The sequence below is a fragment of the Plodia interpunctella genome, chromosome 20 (genome assembly GCF_027563975.2).
Source record: "Plodia interpunctella isolate USDA-ARS_2022_Savannah chromosome 20, ilPloInte3.2, whole genome shotgun sequence".
Taxonomy (NCBI): domain Eukaryota; kingdom Metazoa; phylum Arthropoda; class Insecta; order Lepidoptera; family Pyralidae; genus Plodia; species Plodia interpunctella.
In genome coordinates this window covers 8,132,440-8,157,909 of record NC_071313.1, presented here as the reverse complement: position 1 = coordinate 8,157,909, position 25,470 = coordinate 8,132,440, and the positions used below count along the sequence as shown (strand labels likewise).

General features: G+C 33.3%; 2 protein-coding genes and 1 long non-coding RNA gene across 4 annotated transcripts; 1 reads left to right on the top strand and 2 right to left on the bottom strand.

Annotated features, from left to right (window-relative positions):
• The first annotated feature begins 631 nt into the window (after positions 1–631).
• LOC128678748 (uncharacterized) lies at positions 632–19,341 on the top strand. 2 transcript variants are annotated; one of them, XR_008405678.1, is made up of 3 exons: positions 632–801; positions 7,347–7,494; positions 8,192–19,341. It is a non-coding gene; the product is annotated as an uncharacterized LOC128678748 (long non-coding RNA). The 2 variants fall into 2 exon arrangements; XR_008405677.1 differs by lacking the exon at positions 8,192–19,341 and having other exon boundaries at positions 7,347–7,610.
• Positions 4,905–7,665, bottom strand: LOC128678745 (uncharacterized). The gene is made up of 3 exons (XM_053760511.1): positions 7,529–7,665; positions 5,278–5,487; positions 4,905–5,092 (listed from the first exon to the last, which is right to left on the bottom strand). The coding sequence occupies exons 1-3, from the start codon at positions 7,551–7,553 to the stop codon at positions 4,929–4,931; spliced, it is 399 nt and encodes a 132-aa protein (XP_053616486.1). The 5' UTR covers positions 7,554–7,665; the 3' UTR covers positions 4,905–4,928.
• LOC128678747 (uncharacterized) lies at positions 17,119–24,027 on the bottom strand. The gene is made up of 10 exons (XM_053760514.1): positions 23,967–24,027; positions 23,254–23,280; positions 20,786–20,812; positions 20,510–20,539; positions 20,412–20,438; positions 19,779–19,805; positions 19,632–19,658; positions 17,970–17,996; positions 17,673–17,699; positions 17,119–17,244 (listed from the first exon to the last, which is right to left on the bottom strand). Exons 1-10 carry the CDS (start codon positions 24,024–24,026, stop codon positions 17,203–17,205), a joined length of 321 nt encoding a protein of 106 aa, XP_053616489.1. The 5' UTR covers position 24,027; the 3' UTR covers positions 17,119–17,202.
• Positions 24,028–25,470: the final 1,443 nt, after the last annotated feature.

The following is a 25,470-nucleotide window of genomic DNA, read 5'->3' as shown; positions in this document are numbered from 1 at the left end:
GGAAATAGCTGGAAATAGCTGGATGAGGATGGCCCAGGACAGATATGGTTGGCGGAGATGGAAGGAGGCCTATGCCCAGCAGTGGGTCACGGAGAGCTGCAGATGATGATGATGATGGACGAAGCTACTAACTCAGCTGGCTACTGCTCCGACTGCACGGCACGGCGCGGATTGTTTTTCTACCATCAAGTTGTCGTTTCAGGGAACTAATTAATAACATAGCCAATTTACCTATGCAATAAATGTGCGACCACACTCATTGCAAATAGGTAAGTAATTAAGGCATATATATCAACCAAACGTCTACAAAATGGGATGAATTTAGCTGAATTAATGTTTCACCTTCAAATGTTAATGTAATTTTAAGACTTACATACCTACTAATAAATTGTAAACACAGAAATCTTTAGACTTCATTACATATTTCGTTTCGATCTTGAGGTTAATTGTCCGGTGTCGATCAGAGAAAAAGAAAATTTACGAGAAGAAACATACATGTTAGTCATATGTGTGTTAGTTAAGTGTTGAGAATACCTGCCCAGTTATTATTTCTGACTTTCGGATAACAATTCCTTGACACATTTATTTTTTTAAAACCATATATTTGTCTATTGCGTCATGTCAATGTCAAGACTCAAAAGAAGATTATTTGAAAAAAAGTAAATCTTTTTTTAAATACGCCGAGCTGGCCGTTTAAAATTTTCAAAGAAAAGAAAACAAAAGATAAATTTGTACATTATCTTCATGACATACAATTTGATGTTATTTTAATCAAAACGAACGTACCTATGGTGTTGTGTTGTGAGTTTTATTATTTTCAATATTATTTCCTTTTATTTTTAAATAACTATTGATAATAGCGATATCGAAAAGTAAAAAAAAGAGATGTGATTATCTATACTTAACAGAATCCATGTTTTCCTGTTCTCGTAGGTATCCAATAGTATCCATTCCTTTACAAAGATTCATTCGTAAAGTAGGTACTGTACAGATAGTGATTTGGATAGGAAGCAAATTGAAAGAAAGATGTGTTTCAGTGTCATGGGCCGTCGACCCGTGGTCTTGCCTGGTTGGTATCATAGAAATAGGTACCTACACGGAAGCCAGTCTCTGCGGCGACATGTCGTCTGCTTTTGAGTTGTAATACGCCTCTTGCTTCCAATTTGCATCTAGATCACAGGGATGGTAGAAGCCAACTCTCATGTGGCTCAACAGTCATTTGGCTGCAAACCAGAGTTGGTTTCTACCATCCTGCTGTAACTTTACATCCAATGATGATTCATTTGGGAGTAAACTACAAAAATGACATAAAATTTGCAGTCTTTCAGTAGCAATGAGTGTGTTGCTAATTTGAAGTTTGCACTTTTTAATAATTCAGAGCTAGATGATGTTGTTGGTGTATTCACTACAACCCGTTCTGGGCATTACTTTTCAGATCTACCCAACATCCATATGTAGTTAGGATTAAGTTCAGGGTTAATAAAATGTTGTGAAGTACTTAAAATTCATAAAATCCATAATACAATTGCAAAAAATAAAAATTACTGTTTTATGTGTGTGTTTATATCTGTCTTCTCTATTTTGTGGTAGTTGTTTGTTAGCTTTGATAGTTATTATTCAATTTGGAATTGATGTAAAAAGTATATGTGAAAGTCAACTTACATTCTTTTTTGGTAATGACATGAGAGATTTTCGAAGAAATTTGTTTTCTGTTTGTGTGCACAAACATAAAACAAATTTATTCTAAATCTATTCTGTTAACCAGTTTGTTGCTTGTAGAATGGCCAGTTGCTGTCATGGTCAGACAGGGCAAGTGGTTAGTTGGGCCCTTCTATGGATAGCTAGTGGTGTGTTAGTGGCGGTGCTAAGGTTTTTTTTCACCCTTGCTGGATAATCCTCATAAACACCTGGGAAGTGGAGCCTAGGTGTCTGTGTCAAGGTTAGGTTATTTATGGCTGTACTCTTGCTAACTGCTTCAGAAGTAATGTTGGCCTCGGCTCAATGTAATTCCATGTCCTTATAACATAGTAAATTGAATTCAAAGTTTTATCCTAATAACATAAATTAAAAAAAAAACAACCTAATAACATAAATTTTAAAAAAAACCTAATAACAAATAAAAAAAAAATTCAAATCAAATAATAGTTTTCTTCATGCTATTAAAGCACTAATTGATGATTTGTATAATAAATGTAGGTATTTAAATTTTTATAAATCCTAAAAAGTTGTAATAAAGATTTATTCAAATTGAAAAATCTTATTTCATAGTAGTATTTCATAGTATTACTTATTGATCCTAGTTTAACATATCCTGGATATTTTTAGGTGGTTTCTAGAAATGTCCACCAAAAATTTGATTCTGTTCATTTGGTGTCCAAAGATTAAATTACCTACAATTTTAAGTTTTTAGACTTAGATGGCTATTTGGCCATAAATTGGAACCCTGGCCGAGATGGACATTCTCGAAAAAATGGTAGGGGTCAGATCTACGACTCTCGGCTTACTGGTCGAGCGGCCACTTTCTTTAACGATCAAACGTACGTATATTTGGTCAAAGTCCAAAAAAATCAAAATATGTTTACGTTTAGGTTAAAAGCATTTGTGGTACTTAAAGTGGTACAGAACCGCTATAATAGGAAGAGGCAAAATACTAATTTTCGATTTTCGCAATTATTATATTAGTATGGTTGCAAGCATCTTGTCAAATCTAATATTACCTAATACGATGACAAACTGCAACCGCTATTAATTAATCCCAATTTATTAATTTTGTCGCTCTTTGCTTTGATATTCGCCGTGTGACATTAAATCATCGACATAGGAGTTTAAATTAATTGCCACGTTTGTTGCGGATTTGATTATATTCTCTTGCTTGCCTAACTAATTTATCGAATTAATTAAAATGTGTAATAACAAAACGATAGATTTAAGCTGTGGTTCCATTGCACATGAGCTAGCTATGTATATGTATTAATATAAGTCTAAGAAGTCTAAATCCTTCTCGTATTTTAGTATCGTATCGTATTGAAACGGGATATTTAATTTTATACAAAAGAATTTCTAAGCAATTTTATTTTTATTACAATTTTTTTCTTTAAAACGTATTAAATACGATAGCTTGGTACTATGATATGACATTTTGAAATTTAAAAAAAAGAAAAATTCAGATCAAGGGTCATGTTGTTCGCAAACCCTTTTGAGGGTCCGAAATATGAGGAGTTCTTCGGACGTCGCACGTCGTAATAGTCCCTAAATGGAAATATTTATACTTGTGTATAGAAATACCTATAAATATTTCCATTGTAAAGTGAATTACGAACAATAATAAAATGATTGAATAAAATTTAGAAACGTAGCTTAGTTTTAGGAGGAATAACACGTTTATATACGCCGCGCAGTTTACTTGTGAATGTGAAATGGAAATTGAAATCTCGCAAAATGTGACCAAAATATATGGTGTATTGTCATTTCACGGTGTAATATAAGATTTAAGGTACTGAATGACTTAATCTCACACGTTGTAAATGTTAGAATAGATAATGTTAGTAATATATGTGTACCAACCAATATACGTACATACTACGTATATTATATAGTATGATGTATATGATGATGTCAATCAATATTAGTTTCTCATATTTAATTCATCGGAATCGCCGACTGCTTAACACTGGTTTGTGATGATGGTCTTCGTAACAGACCGAAATTAGATCGACTAAATAAAGTGAGGAAAACCCGTGATTCTAAAATCAATTTATATCTTTAAGTTTTGTTAGTATTAGTTTGAAAATTGTTCAAAATAATTCTATTTTAATTTAAAATAAACAGGCGCTTTATATGAAAAAAATTGTAAAGGAAAATTAAATAATAACTACTTTCTAATAACTATACTTATTATTCGACGCGTACTTAAAAAAACTATTGGTACAACAGCTTTTATCAATAAAACTGGTCTTTTAACTTTACTGAGTACATGTCTCTGTTGGAGAGTATGCTCCGCAGCAGAGCCACATGTCAATTTTCCTAGGACAGCAATAAAGGCACATTATGTACGTCTGACGAACGCCATTATAAGGTATAATTGGTTAAAAATAATTAGGTGGCTCCGCCGCAGAGCACGACATGAGTAAAGGACTAACACTAAGGGTTGAATGCGTCACCAAGTACAAGTATTTGGCTGAATGTGAATGGCAATCAAAAGGAATCAAAATGCTACTTAGTAATTATATTTAATTAATACCACATTAGGCTGTTATGGAGAGTTAAAAAAACGTGATTATTTTGCAATGCCAAAGGAACTAGACCAATTAATAAATTTCGCCTTCGGCCGTACTCAAAAGACGTTCAAACAGAATGGGAACCGAAATGATTGACAGATTCTTTAATTATTGTAAAAAGCTTTTAAAAAGTCTGTATATTATCCAGACATCGTCTCTTTGACAACATCTACTCTAATATCAGTGAAAGAAAAAGTTTCTTTCACGTCAAGACTGAGCATTGGATTGAGGTGATTTTTGGTATGGAGAATGACGCATTACGTGGCTATTTTCGCTATAGTATTTTGATAAAATGCTAGATAGTTTCGCAATATTTTATCAACGATAACAAAAGAGAACCCTAGTTATTTTTATGGATTGGAAATGTTGACCGTGCATTATGTGGGTGGCCACTGGCAAATTTGTGCGAAACGAAAATTAAATTATGTAATACATTTTATTGAAGTGTGATGCAATTATACTTATTAAACCATGAAAGTGTTGTAAATTATTATGCCGGATTTATTTTAATGTGTTTTAACATTGGTTGGGTAGATAAAGCGTGAAGAGGTAACAAATTTACTTTCGAATTAATAATAACAACAGATGTAGGGATTCTGATATGGGAGATTATAGAGAAAATCTTCATTCAAATTAATTTTTAATTGCGTTTTACTTCACATTTTCCAAGACTTTGTTTATGGATTTAATGTAATAGGTTTCTTTTTCCTTCTCCTTCTCGTTTTTCGCTGCCTCGTCTGTATTTATGATCTTAGGCTCTGTTGTCTTCTCTATTTCAGACTTCGCTTCTTCTATATTAATATTACGTCTGAAATCTGAAAGATTTTTATTTCGATTCTAATTGTTTTTAACATATATACATACATACATAAGCATAGGGAGAAAAAGTAATGTTAGAGTAGTGCTGTAATTGACGCCGGTTATGCTCCAGTTGCAAGTGGCTGTCAAAATCATACCTATTTAGTTTTTAATCTTATTGACGAACAATAATACTTCATACCATCCTCGTCATTTTCAGCTCTCGGCTGAAACTGGTGCTTGTTGCGGAGTAAGTCAATCTTTTGTAGTTCGCCGTACGCCCGTCTGATGAGGCTGCCTATCTGGTCGGAGACTGGGGACTGGACCAGCTCCTTGGCGATGTTGTGTAGGTCGTCCAAGTTTGCCGTCAGTAAGATGTAGGGTTGAGCGGCGTGGATGATGAGCGAGAATGCTGGAATCAGATGAACTGATCTGTACCACTGCGAACGCAGAAGGCTTACTGCGCAGCGAACCAATAACGTTCACATAATCACACAACCACACCGCAATGTGATTGGTTCGCTGCGTCTCACTTTGAATCGATTCGATGGTGAAAAGTGAAATGCAAATCCACACTAAGCCCGTAGATATTCGCGCGAAAACTCTATTGGAAAAATGTTTTATCGCAAATTTACAACTTCTTTCACTTCTTGATTTTGCTCTTGAATTAAGAACAGCTGTCAATTTATTTCACACCTTAACTATCTGGTCGGCCTTAGTCACACTATTCATAAAATTAAATACATGAAAGTATTTAAACAACAAAACGTGATAATTTAATGTCTCATCGATTAATTACGGAGTACGAGACTTACTATGTTTAGTTCTCGTAAACATAGTATATCAAGTCTGTAACTCTGAAATGTGATGTCACACCGATATCTCCCTTATAGAAATTGTTTCATATAATTCCACTGAAATTATTGTTTTTGGCATCAAAAAACTTATTTAATTTGAAGCGAAAACATGTTATTTAATGAAAGCATATTTGGAGGATAAAGGTGCGAAGTCGGGTTTCTGGTCTGTCAATCGTTTTATTTAATGAAATTTTCTTTGTTCCTAAAATAAGGACACAGAGTTAGGAAAGTCTACCGGTCGTCTAAGAGGCTTCACGCCATTGCAGCCTATTTTGATTTATCGTCAACAGATTCGACGTATACGTGTCATACATTTCATTTTAGCACATATGTAATTTTAGCTCGAACAGGATTATTTCTATTTCAATATTTATTTCTATTATCGTAAGTTATTGTTTAGATTTGATCTTATACATTGTGTTTGACGAGTTTGTTTTTAAAATTATGGCTTCGCCACACAGCACGATATGTCCCTGGTGATTCGTAAGATAGGTTCCTCGGTTACCGAGTATCTTCACAAAACCTTCGTTCTTTTCTTCTTTTTTTTATTACTTTGTATCGTTTTAATATTGATGGCATTGTTTGTGGATATACATAAACATACAAAACATTTTATTAAATATTTTCATGAAAGATACACTGTAGTAAATATTTTAAGCAAATACAGCTTCGAAATTGAAATCGTGTCTGAAAATTCGAGTACGTTACTGTTAAGATGTTTAAAAAATAAATCAACCGAATGTAATTAGTTTTTTTCAGCGAATTGAACGATTTCTGATTGACAGTCGTTTGGAAAGATTAATCCAAACCATTGAATAGAAATGAGCGAAGGGTTATTACAGTTATTTGAGGTCTAATAAACTTGAATAATTATCTCGCTGAACGCGCTTACTTGTGAAAATTAGAATTCTTTCATCTAGTATTTGTATTTTAACCCACGTTCAAAAACGAGTAGGTATAACGATCATATTTTATGCGAAATAATTTTTCCTAATAATAATGGACTTTCAAAGATTATGCGCTAAAAAAAAGTAAAAGTAAACAATTGTTTATTTTGTCCTACAATTGTACCTACATGAGAAATATTAATACAGGCATAGTTTCATTAATGTTACCATCTCGAGAATTACCGTCCGATTTGAAAAGTTCTTCCTGTATCAGATCAGATAGCTACATTTATAAGGAATGCTATAGGCTGTGTAGCGTATCTGAAATTTCCATGTGAGTGGCATGTCGACGAACGGCAGAGTGAATATTCGTAAAATTTATCAACGGCGGAATGACCATTCGTAGTTTTCTGAACTCATGTTATCGGGTTCTCAGAGCCATTCTCAACATCAGAAAAAGTTATATGCTAGCAATAAAAACCTATATAGTTAAAAAACTTTTTTCTTCCTTTATTCTATTTACATAGGAAAGGAAAGGGAAGGAGTATCAATGGATATGGCAAATGACAGAACAAAATGGAAGGAACTTACATACTGTGCCGACCCCACATGAGCGGGATAAGGTCAAGAAGAAGAAGAAGATTCTATTTATATAGGGTTAAGAAGAAAATTCAGGTACACCACTAGTTTATATAATAAAATTACTCACATGTAATATAAAGGAGGAAAATCATTTTGAATGTATCGAGATGAACATTTAACTGCCTAACGCTTACAGACTTAATGAGAAATACTTAATTAAATATTAATTTAACGCACAGTATAATTGTAATGGCCTAATCAAATGTTTCAGTAAAAAATTTCCAGTAGAGAATTATTAGCTTGTATGACCCAACATACAGTTTTACATACTAATCAAAAATGTTTATTTAACGTAAAATACTACGTTAAATAAACATTGTTGATTGGCTGTTTTCCATGCTGATCAGAGAGCGAAGAAAAGTCATAAACCGTGTGCTTCTTTTCTTCGCAGATTGTAAAAATCTATGAAAAGTACTAAAAAATTTGAATTCTATTTATCGATAGGCTAACAACTTGATTATCAATTCCACCAATCTATCAGATAATTGTGGACTTTGAGTGCAAGAACTGCTTTTTGTAGTTGTCTGCGGTCATGGATTTGAATTCTTCGTAAGACAATTTTATTGTTTGCAGACTGAATCACTTTATTTGTTCTTTAGTCCATCTTATCGTTTCATTCGCGGTGGTCACGAACCAGAGGCCCGAGGTACGCGTAAAAATGCTATTGTTTCAGATCAGTTGTCCCTGAGTTGCCTCGTACGATGTACGCGTAAAAATGCTATTGTTTCAGATCAGTTGTCCCTGAGTTGCCTCGAACGATGTACGCAGGACGGGAACCACATGTCAGAATGGATCTGGCGTTTGTTTTGTCAGTCACAATCACTGCTTATCAAATACCTCAATTTTCACGTGTTGTCTACGTGACCATCAAAAGCATGTGTACAAACGTATGTGTGAAGAGAAACATTCGCTCGTTTTGATTATATTTTAGGGTTATTTCAATATATTTTAGGGTTTAATATTGGTCTTTGTTATCTCTATTTAAACAACTATAGTGCAACTGTTACGAGTAATAATATGCATCTGGGATTTCAGAATAGATAGGCTAACTAAACCACCAATTCGCATTCGGCAATAGGATCCAATAAATTCCTGTAATCTGCTTGAGTTGGAAGAAACAGGAGCTGTTTAATGTAATAAGGATATCGATATTGGATTTGAATCCTATTTTCAATGTACACGTCGCTTCGTCACTTAATGTACAATCCAATAGGGTATTTCATACCCAAAAAGAATAAGATATACAAAAGTACTTAATAATTTAATGTCACTTGTTGACATATATCTAATATTTATTTAAACAAAAGCTTCTGACTATAGCCTGCAACTTTATAGGTACACGCCGTCTCAACCTATCGCCGGTTGACTGTAAGAGATCCATAAATAGTTACTTTACATCACCAGATTATAATCTGGATATGTGACGTGACGCATCATAAACACGGGATTTCAAAAATTGTATTCGATCTAATTTATTTCGACTCCGCATGGAATTGTAGTCGGTTTCGAGAAACTCAAGTAAATTAAGTTCTTCGTCACACATCTAATATAAACGAACAATCCAATAAGTATTAGACAACTGAAAATACTACCGAAAATTAATTTGAAAATCATTAATTACCAAAATAAAAATAATCATTTTTACCTTACAGCACTGTGTTTAGCCGATATAAAAGTAGAAATAAACCGCAATACGCTTTGCTGCTCAAAAAAAACACTAAAGTCAAACGAAATCGGGATGGAAGGTCGGGAAAGGAATATTTCTTTGCCAATTTTCATTTGCTAATTTAGACGCAAAAGTATTTTTTTATAATAAATAATAGAAAAGTTTTTATAAACGAATAGCAAATTAATAATTGCTGTTGTTTGCTCCAAGTTAACGAAGTTTCGACTGGGTCGCCCAGGCAAATAAATATAATGCAACAAACTTTTAATAAGTAGGTGCATTGTTAAGAGGATTCTGATACATAAAAAACAAATAAAAATTCCATGAATGGATGAAAGGCGTAATGCACGCTCGCCACTCTGAGGTTCTGTTTCCAGCGTGGAGTTTGTCTGTGGTTCTGGGTGTGTTGTGTTGTGTTAATTTCTATTTGTTTCCATCGGGCTTGCGAAGTTTAGGAATGCTGAGTGTTGTCCATTTATTATTATTATTTTGTATCACCTCACCTAATAGTTCTGCACCTCGATATGAGAACTTACAGAGAAAAATGGTTAATCATGTGACTTAATAACTAATTGTGGGGAAACTTCTCCCTTCGTTGGGAAATTATATTTTTATCTTTCACCGCCAGCCATTCGGGTAAATGAGCCGTTAATCCAACCCTTAGAAATGGGGGTGTGTACACATTTGAGTAAAAAAGTGTTATTTTGGAAACGGCCAATCATATTTACCGTCTCTATTGACTCTTAGCCAATATTAATCTTAGCTTTTGATGAAAATACATTGAATGTGCCAGCAAAAATTCATCCCACGCACATATTAAAAGAAAACGATATGAAGATTGATTCTTCTCAAAATAATTCTATCAATGAGTCCAAGATCCTGAACTTGGCTTTAAAGTTGTCGAACTCTTTGTTAGGTCTCAACGTTAAAAAAAGTTTCAACTTATCTATTTGGACATTAGTAATGTATATCGTAATTTTTTGTATCATTGACATTTAATATCGAGGTTTCCATGTTAGCTTAATTAAATGTTCGAGGACGTTTGGTGAGTATTTTTGGGCACATACTATTTTTTGCAGTCAAAAATCTTTCCTGTACCGCAGAACTTGATAATGAGAAAGGTTAATCTGGCTGAATGAAATTTTAGGTTTCTGTAGTAAATAAGATAACCATTGTATATATTGGTGTACTTATACACATTGCCTTAGTGCGAACACTGTTCTAATGTTGTTTTATTAAATAAATAAATGTCTGTCCGCCCGTCCGCTGGTTGGTGATAGCATCAACTTAGCCCTATTAGTACTAGATACTCTAGATAGCTGTAATTTGGTAGAGATAGACAATTGAATTTAACTGCTTGAAAAAAATATTTTTGACTCGTGGTCCCACCCAGTTTGTCCCACTGTTACTCACGGTCCCAAAAATACCTGTTACGGTCCTACACGCGTGGGAATGGGAATGCGTCCATCTAACTCATATATATTAGTTTCAATTGACCATCACTTAATACCGGTAAAAAACATCGCAATGGAAGAGTTATGGTAAACCACTCCAATAATAGTGCCTAGGAAGTTGTAGTGTGATTTACATACCGCATAATGGCCACAACCCTCAGCTATGAGGAATTCGACGTTAATTTTTAAAGGGTATATAGATTGGTTATTGTTAATTCTCGGAATACCCTCAATTACTGCGTCGTATGTTTTCCAATCGAGGAATAGGATGAGTTGTCATCTGCTTCACCTTTCTAATCTCCCGATCCAATTGTCTTCTAAATAATCCAGTACTTTTCTCAAAGGATTTGAGTTATGTACAAAAAATGTAGAGTCCAAAAGTTGATTGTAGGCTTCAGTAAGTTAATTGGAAAGTCCATTAAAAAAAATAAAAAAAAAAACTCAACCATCGTAAAAAGAAAAAATTAGGAACAACTTTTATTAAGGAGTTATCACGACAAATCGAATAATTAAGGTACCTGTCGAACAAACATAGCTTTTTTCGCTAGGATATTACTCTATCGTGACGTTACGTTGGAGTATTATTTATTATGGAGCATTTGTACAAGTCCAAAAATGTGATTAATGATTTATTTTTGTCATATCTTTATTATTTGTCACATTGTAATTATTACAGTAATTATTTCACTGGTGTTTTTAATAACTTTGTGATTTATTAATATTAGTTGTTTCCATTCGTTATTTTTTTCTGTATTTGCATTTCACAAATAAAACACATGTGTTACTCACGAGTCATTTAGAAGGGAGATAATTTTAATAGTTTACCTAATTATTTTGTCGGTTCCTAAGCTTCTGAAAACAACCATTAAATGTATTTCAACCATTTGGTTCCGCATATGTAATTTTTGATTCAAAACACTATTCCTTAACCTTACATTAAAAATAAACACCTGAGTGCGCGCTTTTAGGGAAATTGATTTATCTTGCTTACAGTATAAGCGTGAATACATGTATTTTTGGGGTCAGTTCACCCGGAATTAGGTTAAGAGGCATATTATCCGGTTCACGCTTGGCTGAACTAAACAGCTCGAAAGAGCACCGCTGAATACCCGAAGACATAGCGTAGCGATAAACGCGGCAAAGCAGCGGCGTTGAGGCACGATGCATCGTTATGAAATGTCTTTACTTGTCGCCTATATGTGGTCGCAGTAATTACACATGTTCCTGCATTGTGCAACGTTTTGTCGATCACCACATGAGCTGTCAAATTGTGGTCTAAGGGAAAAATTTTGGTGATGATGTTCTTTTAATTCTTTGAATTTTTCTTTGTTTGAATTTTAATTTGTCTTCTTTACTTGTTTTACTCAATTAAGTTAAACTTATAAATCACACACATCTATTTAAAAATCTTAATTGGGAAGATTTAAAAGTTCAGTTTAGACTGAATGAGACTGTATAATTGTATCAATAATGAAACAAAAATGTATCATGAACGTGGAAAAAATTATTGAAAGAAGATGACAAACAAAAGAAATTATAAAACTTAAGTAAAAAAGAGATTATAATTAAAGTTGTAATACAGACAACACAATATTTGAAAGATTATTAGGTATCATAGGAATATTGACAAACAATATATTAAATCAAAAAAGAACTTAGAGAAAATAAATTACATATTAATACGTCTATCCCACACGGGGTAGACTGAGTAAGAGTCGCGAAACCTGAATACTATATTTACTCGTAGCTGGATAGCGAGCTTATTTCTATAATAAGTACTTGTCTAAACAAAAACCAGCGAGCCAGCCAATTGCCTGGAAAAAAGGAAAACATATCCTCTTAAAAATGTATAAGGTTTGTTCATTTACATTCAGTCGCGACCACAGAGGAGTACGGCTCAGTGCCTCATTATTCGTATACGGAGTAGGGTGCCTCATCAAAAATGAACACAGGAATCAAATGCGATTCAAGAAAATTTCTTACATGGGCGATTTTAATGTTGAAGCGAAGACTTCAAGCCGAATTTATTGTCGAATGATGTGATAAATCCAATTATTGATTTGTGAAGATCGAATAGAAATATGTTCGTCAACTGAATAATGTTTTTTGACTAAATTTTATATAGTAATTTTCGTCATTTTATTTCAAATCTCTAATAAAATTGTTTACACGGAAGGTCTTCACAGGAAATTACTCGTCATTTTCGGAATAGAATATCGGAAATAATGGAACATTTACTCGGTACACTCGTTCATTCAAATGCTCGTTAATTGAAAGCATTTTGTAAAAAAATGTTACGTTTTATTAGAATTGAATATTGTATTTTAGAGCTACGTATTTAGGCGGTTCGGCGACTTTTCATCATGCGACTTTGAGAGAACTACAACAACATAACACTTTTTAGCATTTACTTAAGTAGTTAGAATGAACCATAGCCAAACTGTATGAATGTATACATAGTGAAATAATCGGTATCTCAAGTCACAGAAATCAGAATCCCGAAATTTGTAAATTTAAGTATGATTTTTTGCCAACACTAACATGTAGTGTTATAATGTTTGTTCTGATGTAGAATACATAATTGATAGTTGGATTAAAATAACTTCCGTTCTCAATCTTCCAACAAAGCAGTGTTGGTTCAGTCCGAAATTCTAGTGCATGATTAGGCAATAGTTTGACAAAGGAGTTCTTAGCACAGACTAAGTACTAACTTATAGAAGTTTGTAGTGTGCTCTCATATATATGTATATCTAATATGTTATAAAATGCAAATATTGTTTTATAGATTTTTAGTTTACGAGTTTTATAGATTTTTAAATTTAATTTAAAATCTTTATTTGGTTTATTCAATCGATAGTGCTTATTTTTAGAATACGGAAACATTTGTAGGCTAGTTCGACGCCCCCATGGCCACATTTTCACTGTTGCATGCAATGCTAAGCCGAGCAGGCGATCTTAGCTAAACTTCTAAGTTTACTAAGTTGTGTTAACTTAAAGCTTAGTTTAAATTTAATTATCTGTTGTCGGTCTCGCACCTACAACACAATGGCTGGCTGGCGCAGTGTTAACGGGCCAAAATTAATGTTGTCTATCAGACTTCAGCTTTAATCAAAGTGAGAGGTAGGGTCAATGTGGACAAGAGACATGGTGTTAGATTTTCTGTGTTGCTATTACAAAGGATCGTGTACAATTAAATGTAATACAATTTGACTTTCAACGTTAAAGTTCGGAATAAATAAAACAGAAAGGGTCTGACTGAACATTTCTCGGAATTTCTGCGGTCCCTCTTAATGGGTCACCTCTTAGGCTTCAAAGCTCTCAATTTATTACGGATTTAATTTTTTAACCCGAATTGATTCGACAATCCTCTTTGCATTTTCGATTTGGTTTTATTTTACATTCGCGGTTGAAAAGCTTTTAACTGAAAAATATACGTCGAAAAATCTCGCACTGTTTTGATTGGTTCCATGTTACTAATCTATAGTAACTGCGAATTGAAGAATTGCTAATTAAAATGTAAAAACTCGTGTTTTAAACTAAATAAAATAGAACATTGTATCAAAAAGTTTTCTTTTAACAAATACGTGACAGACAAAATTGGCCATTTTTATTTCATCTATTTTTATTTACGAATTATGGACTCGTGGAGTAAAAGCATTGTGTTTTTAAAATAAAGGGGCGATCGGCAAGAAGTGACGTGAGTTGCAAATAATGGATACCTCTAGATCAGAGGCCAAGACCCTTTTTGCGTCGTTGAGCCAGCGAATTAAAAAAATCCGTACAAGTATTGTCCAAATTTTATCGGTGAAGTCATGCATGAAGAAGTTCTTTGCGTGCCGACGGTACACACACTTTTTTTCATCAAAATCCTCACACACTGCCTCAACCAAGTTTTTGGTTATAAAGTGTTTGGTAATAAAGTCAATAAGAAGAAATCAAGGACCACAATTACTATAATGGACCTATATAAAGTGAGTTTAACTCACAAGAATAATAAAACAAAAATCCCTGTCAAACTTTGAATCCACTTTGATGATTGGCTTTCTCCGTTTCTTGTAAAAAGAGCTATTACGAGTTTGCTCATTGTAATTTGACCTCTTAGTAAATTTATCGTTGTTGGGTTTCAAGTTTTCTTTCAGAATGTTTTATTTTTAGATCTAAAATCCTGCTGGTGTAAGTAGATCTTATACTAAGTCTGTGGGTACATAAAATGGATTTTGAGCAAGGGCGTAATTTATTACATAGAGTACATTACTACACAAAAGTGTAAGTATAAAGTGTTGTTTAAACATTAATTTGAATTTAAACTGTAATTTTGCTGAATATACATTATTTTTTTTATTTATTAAAGTGGGTTAACAAAATTAGTAACATTTTATATAGATCGCCGCTTCACACTGACCATTACAATTCTGTATAGCATTCTTGCGTCCTACGATGAATGGGAGGAAAGAATTATGGTAAAAGTTCCTAATTCTAATAAATTTATATTAGATTTTTGATGTAATGGATCTGATGCCACCATCTTTTTAGGGCGTATAGATTGTCTCCTTACAAAACATCGAATATCTCACCTAGCCTCCAGAGAGAAAGATGTTCACCGAAGCAATAAGGTTCGCTTTGGAGCTCACGGAACTGCTATTAAAGTACATTATTTCCTTGTAAACAAACTCCAGATAGTTATGGAAACAGATGGACGTTTTGAAAACGAAATTCTGGCAGCTCCTTTATACGATATGTCAATAGAAAACAAATAGGTAGGTCGTATAGGTTCAAGATACCTGGATATTAGTGAAATAAAATCTCTTAAAAATATTCGAACCCATAATTCCTTCGGATAATTTTAAATTTCTGTCGTAAAAATACACGCTTCAGAAACGCTGAATACTTTTTAAATTAAATTCAACATTACTTGCACATAGCAAACGTATTTGTCTAACTATCTACTACTAGACTTCTGCATAAATGTACAAATATTGTACACGCTCACTATTACGTCACTGCTAAGGCATTCTTTTGACAGACTGCAGAAACACACGCAATGTAAAGTGTGCTTTTAGAAATAGTGTAAATGTAAATATAGGAAGGTGAGCATTAAGTGCTTTTTTGTTGTTACACGTGGATGTTATCGCAATCCGACTACTGCATTTTAAAAATTGTATATTAGAACATAAATTCTAATAACGCTTGGCTGAGCCGCATTTATATGTTGTGTTGTGATGCATCGGAATGGTATCTTGTATGAAATAGTGTGAAAATATTCGCATTTGTGTGGCGCAACTTTTTCCCTGCCACGTAATCCATATATAATACCACACATCAGACCTCAACACAACACGATAGCAATGTTTGCACAAATGTGGTTTTATGTTAGAATGTCAAAATAAATCTACTTTGCTGGTCTGGAGCGGAATTCCACCAACCTAACATCTTAACGGAACCTTCGAGTTTCGCAACTCTTGCCTTTGTCGACTCCGTAAAGACGTGAATGCTGTGTCTGTTGTACATTAAGAATGCAATAAATGATTTGATTTAGATTTTGACAAAATTCCTTTTTTCGACAGTTTGTACAAGTTATTTTTTACATGCAATATTAGAATTACACTTAACATTTCACATTAAAGTTATAAATTAATGTAGAGAAATATTCCAGCAGAATCATTATTATTTTTTTCCTTAAGAAACATCGCATCCAAGGGAAAACTTTCGAACAGTCTACCATCGATAAAGTTTCGTATTTTGAAAAATTGTATCCCCAAATATACAAGTTTTGGTCTTTTGAAGCCCCTTCGAAGCTGATTTATTCTTTTTATGAACTTATATACCGTTTGGAAGTTTGTAAAATAATGTATACCTGCAAAGTTTGTTTACTATCTTCGTTTTCAAAACATGTATAACTATTTGATTGTGTGTGTGGTACTACTTACAGTTTAATGAATGAAGTATCTGATGATGGTGCAACCGTGTGACAAAGTAATATCGTAGTCCCAGTAGCTTGAACTTCTGGTTCTGTTGTTGGTCTCGATATTGCTTATTTATTGGAAAAAAATTGTACAAATCTTTGACTTAATTGGTATTCTCTGCCAGTCAACTATTAGTCCCAACAAAAAGTTAGACCAAAGATACTTGGATGTTGTTACAACAACTAACTTGTGTTGCCGAAAAATCTGTAGATCGATCTACAGATCAATTATATCTCTCTCACCTTGAACAACATGTAAACTATCAAATAGTTGCGTCAGTTCCAATACTATCGATAATATTCATATTAGGATGGAGCGAAGAAAATCCATAATTTTTACAAACTACTTTTAATATCGAAGGTTCCTAAATAAATTTCCTCCATTAGCTAAAATACGAGTAGTAGTTTTGTCCAGAGGGAAAGTGATTATTAAACTTAAAAATTATATATGGTGTTGGCTATACTAATAGTTGTAAGGAAATTGTCCATTTCTGAAACGCAGCCGTTCTAATATTTAGCGGTGCTTATCGGTATACTGCCTTTCGAGATCAAAACAATTTACGATATTGATTTCCAAAGATTATTATGCAGTATGTACATTTTTATTATTATGTTAAATTACGTTCATTAATTTACAATACTATCATAAAAATCTTGCATCACCAGAATATTTCTTGTTTGAGGCACGGCGCTCCCATGCACTGCAAAGAAAATCTTTATTTATAACAAAACTCTCATTAACTTGCTTCCGGGGAAGAAAAACATCGTGAGGAATCTTGCATTTTCTGATTGTTTCGATTAATAATGTGATACGAAATCTTACGTCGTTTGCTTAAAGAAAATATATGGCTTTAGTATCAATAATAACACTACACACACTGTCTATATGTTTGTCAGTATATGTTATAAAACATAGTTTAGTTGAGTTACTATTCCGTAGCACAAGTTTCGAACTTTAGCCCTAAAGCCCAATACTTGTATATAGTCAATCTGTGTGATTTATTTAATAAATATAATGATATTTATTTACGTCGGGAATTTAGGCGTAAACCCATTTCGGTTTATATTGACCCACTTCTGTCACTTTTGCATATCCTTGTCGAAGGCCATGAGTTGGTCGCAAACTTACCATCACTTTGCAGTTTAAGCCTTTACACTGTGGAAATCACATTTTAAATTAGATAAATAAGATGAATTTATCTATATTTTTTATTTAATATAAATTGAACGTTTCAATATTAACTCTGTTTTTAAATGCGGTCGTGGTTCTTGCTTTTGGTGTTTAAATTTGTTTGACAAACACAAACTCCCTTAAACCTATGTAAGTATTCAATAAGGTCTTGAACAAACTTGGAAGTCCCTTATGCCAGACAGGACAAAATACGACTAAAAGTTGTCAGTTCCAGGAATAAAAAATATGACTTACAAAAGATTTACAATTGTTGCCTCGACACTGAAAAAGTTTACAAATCTTATTATTCATGATAAACAGGCTACTTTTTTTAAATACCTTATATTTTCCGTAAAAATATTATAAATATGCTCAGTAAAAATAAAGAATTCGTATAATATGGATGTTTCAAATATATTTTTTACAAAATACTTCCAATAGAGTTAAAAATTCAGAACAAAAGCTAGTAAAAACTGTCCAATTTTAAATACTACATTTCATTAAGTAATTGTTTTTCTAGACTTTAGAAGACCTTTAAGATGAATGGTTTCCCAGAAAGACTGACTCCTTTTTCAGAAGTAAACAATTCGAAGAAAAAACAAAGTTGGTATTTTCTATTATTTAAAGACGAAAAGCTCTATAGGACCTAAAATCGAATCTATAAAGCATTGTTATGTTATGTATGGACCCTTATACATCCGACGCACCCTGGGCTACAATCTACGTGGACGATTTAGTCGGTAATGCAAATTGGTCGTTCCTTTCACCACGCTATGGCAATATTTTTTTTTTAAATATCTTTTTATGGCATAGGACGGCAAACGAGCGGTGCAGAAACAATTATTCTTTTTTTTAACATCACATCATCTAATTTAAGAATGAAGCTTTTGTCGGTGGAGTTCCTTCCACTGTTTCTCTATCCAAACCTAATCCATAACATCACTTTGTAACGAAGGCCCTGATTTAAAATTTGCCCAGAAAAACTTGCTATAGTATAATTTCTCAATAAATGTTTTGACTTCGTCGGATTTTTACTCCAAGGAAGGGTTTAACGATATATTTCTAATGTGAAACATATTTGGTGTAGGTACTTTATGCAAAGTTTGTTATATTACTGGAAAAAAATATGAAAAATAATAATGCTAAGCCTTTGTTAGCCATTCTTATATGATAGGTAGGATACCTACCCTAAAAATACGGATAAACTCATGTAAACAATTGTTTACATAAGTTTCATTTCTTCTCAGTAAGTGGTTTTAATTGATAGCTTCAATAAATTTAATTTAGAATATGACGTCAAAAAGTGTCTGTGATGTTCTTAATTTCTGAATCCATTCTTTTATCAAGTTTATCAATATTTTCAGGTGTTAACTCTTCTCTTGCCTTGAGAGCCTTGCCTTTTTGTATTGCTGCAACACAGACGCTTTCCTTCCTTTTTTCTGTATTTTCGTTTCTGCATTTTTTGTGTCTAGATATGTATTTATTGTTTTTATAATAAATGTGTTATCTATATAGTGAAATTACTTTTAGATGTACAGATAAAACGCTTTGCTTTGAGAGGCTCTTGCCCAATAGTGTAAATAGTTAAAAATGAACTTATCGCTATAGTGATTTATTTTGTGTCAGTATCGGCGTCTACGTGTAAAAGACAACCAAGAAAGACAAATGGTCCACAAGTTTAGCGAATTTTCTGCTTCGTAGCGTTTTTTCAGTCACAGTCAATATCAAATGTTTATTTATAAAGTGATGAAGATTTTTGGACCTAAAAATTAAACTCATGATATTTTCACATTTATCTACGTCTAAACTAATGAGTATTTTTTAAAATTATTGTCATATAATAATAATGAATTATTTTATTTCATGTAATAACCAGTACAAAGTCCTAAATTATCGCAAAGTTAAGATTTCACTTACCCCGGAATGACATCTTTGCCCTTCGCACTGTGAAAGAAGTTTAGTAAAGTTTTGTGCAAATGCTGAGCTAAAAAAAAACTATTATATCGATTAAAAGTAGAAATTGGTGACATTGTTTATAATTAAATGTATTCAAAAATGCCTTACATATGCAATGCATTCAGGTCCAAGGCACTGAAACAAAAAAAAATATGAAAAAATAGTAAATTTCTTTGTTGATAAATTACTGTAAAAGCTATTTAAAATGAGCAGAGAACTTTAAACGCTGGTAACTATATTGAAATAAATAACCGAGTTTAAGATTAATTCCTTTATTATCGTGACAAGATCATTACAATTTTTCTTTACATTCAAATTTATGTCACATTATTATTGGCTAGTTAAGTTGATATAACAAACAATTACTTCATAAAGCTCAACTTATATTTAGCATAATAATACTGACACAATAATATATTACTCAAACGTATTTATACGTATAATATAATACTCAATATTTAATAGTTTGCTAAACATCTTATTTAGATCCTTTTCATTTATGGGGCGATGCCATTACATGATATTTCCGTCAATTTTTTGTGTGCAGTTTGCAGACCTATTCCCTTTGTACTAACAAAATAACAAAATATATCCTTTTTTTTTATTAAGTACAAATCGGCATTTTTTCTAAACAATGTGTTTTCGGAGTTATCTGGCATGGCCCGCCGACAGACTATCTTTTCACCTAATACGGCTTCGTTTTCCATTTTTGCCAGTTGCAACATGACGTAAAAATCTTACCCCTACTGAACATTCGAAGCCGGTGCACTGGAATAAAAAAAAGTTGGATTTTTAACGTTGTTTCACAAATACTATTTATTTTGTTTCATGATACTCACATTGGCAAAACATTTTTTGTGGCTGTCTAACTGAAACAGAATAATATAAAATTATGTATTGCCCCAAAACTTACATATAATACATAAAGTAAATAATATTGAAGAAATACAAGACAAAAATGGCCTAATCGTCTAGAAAATTTCTTGCATGCAACCACAATAAAAAAGGGAATTAAAGTATTTTTAAGATAATACATTTAAGTTATTGTATAAATTTAATAAAAGTCTATAGTCCTCGAATGTACATATATTTTTAAAATTTCTGTGATGACTTACTCCAGCTACACAATTTTGTCCCGAACACTGGAATTTAAAAATAAACACAAAATTTAATCACATTGTCACAACATTTCATGTCATGTCACAAAATACAAAGCTATTCTTTGTCTCAGTACCTACATCAACTAAACTCTGTGCAAATGTTCGCATCGGTCCCGCAAATTATTATTCATGTTCTTAAAGGCTTACTTTGCACTGTAAGATTATTCATAAAATTCACCAGTAAAATTAGGTAAAGATGGTTTGGGGACGTCTTATATAAAGTTGAACACTTACAAGTCATCTAAGTTCCGCATACTTAATGCAAAAACTTATAAATTCAAAGGGCATTTAATATTGCTACACCATGCCTTCGAGAAGCTGTTTTTATTTTAATCATTAATTTGGTCGCTAAAGAACTCCGTCATTGAGCTCAGTAGCGCCCCTCACTTGAAAATGTAAATATAAATTGATTTTTTATGAGATAGCTGACCAATGTACCGCATTTCCTTAGACGGACAAATCATGAAAATAAAACAAGTGTTGGCATTTTTATACGTGAGTTCGTATCGCAGTGCATCGGTACTGGTAATCACTACATAGTATATGTATTTAGTGTCAAAGACGCTTCTGTCTATCTATTTGTCCGTATGCTTAGAACTTTAAAACTATGCAACGAATTTTGATCGGACCGTAGTAAGCCGTAGGATCTTTTGGCCTTTCAGATTTGCTTATGAATGTGGCGTTTTAGACCGTAGCAGACGTCATCCCTAATTATCTAACTAAAAATGTCCTACAATTCTAGACGTGTAATTGCATGTGTTACCCAGCAGAACAAAAATTAAGTATACACATAGAGATCGTTTTTGCTTGGGTTTTATACCCAGTTTGTGCCGGGGGATAATCCCACCTGTACCCGTATACGTATATTCGTGGTATTTAAGTAGTGGTATGTTCGATCAGGAGTGTAATAAAGAATATCATAAATACCTAAATGCTAAAAACATGACACTGCTTTACTAGACAGTGAAGCGGCTCTGTAATACGCCCGGCGAACCTCGAATGCGACAGAATAATCTTCTTAAAAGACAAACACAGACAAGACGATTTTTTATTTATTATAAGCCGCGTTCTCTCACTCGAGACTAGTGTTGTGAAATATCTACAACATGAAAAAGACGACATTTAAAGGCATTAGGTGCTGCCATCCATATTGTGTTGCCGTCCAATTCTACACAGCATTGGACGATGATTTGACATGTACCGGCTATTTACCGAATTCGGCACACTCTTTGAAATTAACAATTAATATTATTTTTGATCGTTATAGGTAGACCCAAAAGGGACTAGTTTATGGGTGACATTGTCTTAAAAACAAAGCGTTGTAGACTCACTATAAATTTAAATTGACAGACACTTTGGTACACTATCTGACAGTAACACGCTCCGTAAAAAACAAAAACATTGTAAAACTGATTTTCAAAATGGTCCAGTGAGGATATATTGTGTCTTTGAATCGGTAACAAGTAACACATCAAAATGTATGTATCTACTTCCGTAGTAGGTAGGATGTATGAGCACTATGAGTTACGAATAATATTGACACGTGCTGATTTGTCGACTCGACATTATCAGTTACATCGCTATTCGTGGGTCTTGTGGAAACAAACGAAGTATAAATACAGTTTAGAAGCTTGTAAATTGTATTTATTTTCCCCATCTTCGGCTAAGTCTACGCATATTTTGGGTACCGTCAAACAAGATGGAAGAATGTGTCTTACGTGGAATGACGCATAAAATGTGTCATGTCGTGAGGTAAACGTACGAACGTTTTTTTTTTTTTTGTGCCAGTATTATATTTGCGGAGCTCAAGAAAGGATTTCGGTAGTTACATAAGGAGGAGCGCGTCACACAAGGAGACAAGGGAGAGACAAGAGGGTATGTTCATTGTACATACACGTATGTATCATCACATACTATCTCCACGATATACAAGCCCTTGACCTCGGTGTAGTGTGCTCGTAACCACGCAGTCGAAGTTCTTTTTCGTTTTAATCTCTTTCGTTTAAATCGAATTTTCGATAGTAAATTCGATTTAAATCTTGAATAAAAATGGAGAAAATTGATGAAATGACATTCGATTGCGTGATATTTGGTCCCCAGATTAGTAATCTACATAATATGATACTGATTGATTCCAAGGAGACGACTGTTCACACAAACAACTTGTATAATTATGGCATGGCATTTATACAAACTCTTAATGCGGTGGTGGTTAAGACGCCCACCTGTGGATCGAAGGGCCTCGGGGTCGAATCTGACTCATCATGTGAAATGGGTGGCAAACCACACCAATAATAGTCCCAAGGAAATTGCGTGTTTCATTTCAATATCCACGTCACTCAGCCATGAGGAATTACGACTAAGAAGAAGAGATACAAACTCACTCACTGTAGCTGAAAAGATACCGAAATCAAAATACTTACTCTCGCGTCGCATTCCCCACTGCTCGTCTGAAAATTATATTTCCGTATTATGTTTTGGCCACGACTCCGCCTGCGCGAATTTTCCACGGGAGCACGAAATGTACCCAAGAAGATTGGTTGAGTAGATAAAGCGTGAAGAGGTAACAAACTTACTTTCGCATTTACTATATTAGTTAAGATTAGGATATTAGGATTACGCAACGAGAACCTATCAATAATTTTTAAATCGTCACCAATTCCTTCCCCCTAAAGCGTTGGTATTCAGTGTGAATAGTGAATGCCTTGATCGCACACATTGGGTTTCCAACTAATAAATTGAATTGAAAAATCGAGGCCAGGCTTTGCGTCGTTTGTGAAGGTCCTATCGAACTGATGCGTAGGTCTTTAGTACTGCGTTTTACAGTATTGTTTTAGTAATATGTGCGTATAATAAAACTTTGGCTAGTCTATGTTTGTATTTATAAAATGTTTTATAATCTTTGATTCTATTTAGAAATAGCTTCGCACGCAACCTGGCCACATACGACAAACGTGTGCCGCCCATTTCAATAATACTTTTTGCTCCTACAACCATCATTTTAGGAGGAAGGCTATGCTATTTAAATCCCGAAATGTCTACAGGAACGAAGCTGTGGGGCTGCGCTAGTCAAATAAACGTTATCTAACATTACCGCACACACAAATATAATCAAAACAATTACTTAAAATATTACCTGAAGGTAGAAAATCACTGGTGAGATCAGCGTGCAGAGATAGAACAGCGAGCATTGCATCGTCGCGCGGGTAACTGATTATTCACACTCAAGTCACGTTATTTCATGGTTTAGGCAACCGGACTAAATTTTGATTCGATGCCTGTTTGATGCACCTCACAAGTATAGAATCATCAATAAATAAATGACTTTATATTATACAAAGTACTTCCATTTGGAACAATTCACATTTCTGTACTTGTACCTGTCTTGTCTGTTTGCGTTTGTTTGTGTCCATCGGACCCGCGATACAAGCTTAGTGCATAGTGTGAGTTGATGCTGTTAAATGCATTTCGTCCACCAGGATCCCTAACTCGATGCCCCAGGGGATCCTCGTAACCTCATCTGTTCATCAGGATCTCCTTTAAATAAAAGTACATAAAGTCAATGTCACACTGAGTATTTTTTTAAATTAAAAAACTTAAAAATTTTAAACAGGAAGATTTAAACAAATTAAATTAGATAAGATAGGTAATTTATCTTATTTTTCAATTTCTGAAAATGACCTATTGTTATATAATTATTTAATAATTCTGCGTTTCCTGTATAAACTTATCACTTGCGATTTGGTCCGTTTCTTGAGTTTCTTATGGAATTTATTCCCAGCAGTGGTCGTTACGAATTGCTAATAGTTTGTATCTTTCTATGAAATATATAAGTAGTTTTATGTTAAATAGTATAAATTTGTTATAACAAAGTATGTATGGACCTAATTTCGGAATAAATTTTACATGTGCACTCCTCTCTACTACACTCCAGTTTAGGTCGTAAACTTATTTATATCGCAAATTCGTACCATCAAGTTATAATACTAACGCGTTTAATTTCAGATTCCTAAATTGAACTGTCCTGTATTAGCATAAATTCGTTAAAGTTGATGATAGGACTGCTGATATATGGAGGTACGAAACAGGAGAAGGTAAAAATCCGCGTGATTTAAAAAAAAAAACAATAATTCTTTTTCGATCTTATACATCTGTTGCCAACTTTTTGATTTATTTGCTACGATGTTGAATTCGACTTATTTGTATTCGAGTAGAAGTGAATGCCCTAAGCAAATAAAAATATAAAATCGCAGTATTTGGCAGTACTATTCTAACTATTCAATTTCTATTTTGGAATAAATCACTACTTTAACAAAGTCGTTGCTCGCTGTCTGTCTGCCCCAATGTACTCGTATGGTTAGATTTTTAAAACTACACAACGGATTTTAATGCGGATTTATTAATAGATGACGATTGATAAGGAAGGTGTATCATTTATTATGGCTTTAACCGAGTGAAACTAGGTAGTTGTCGCTAGTTTGAAAAATATAAATCTGATTACGTACATAAAAATATTTGCCACATACAATAAATACAAATAAATGAACAAAAAAGAACGAAACGACGATCCTTATTCTATTTGATTATTATTTCTACAAGGAATCTACTACAAAAAGAAAGGAAATATTTTTTTCCTGCAA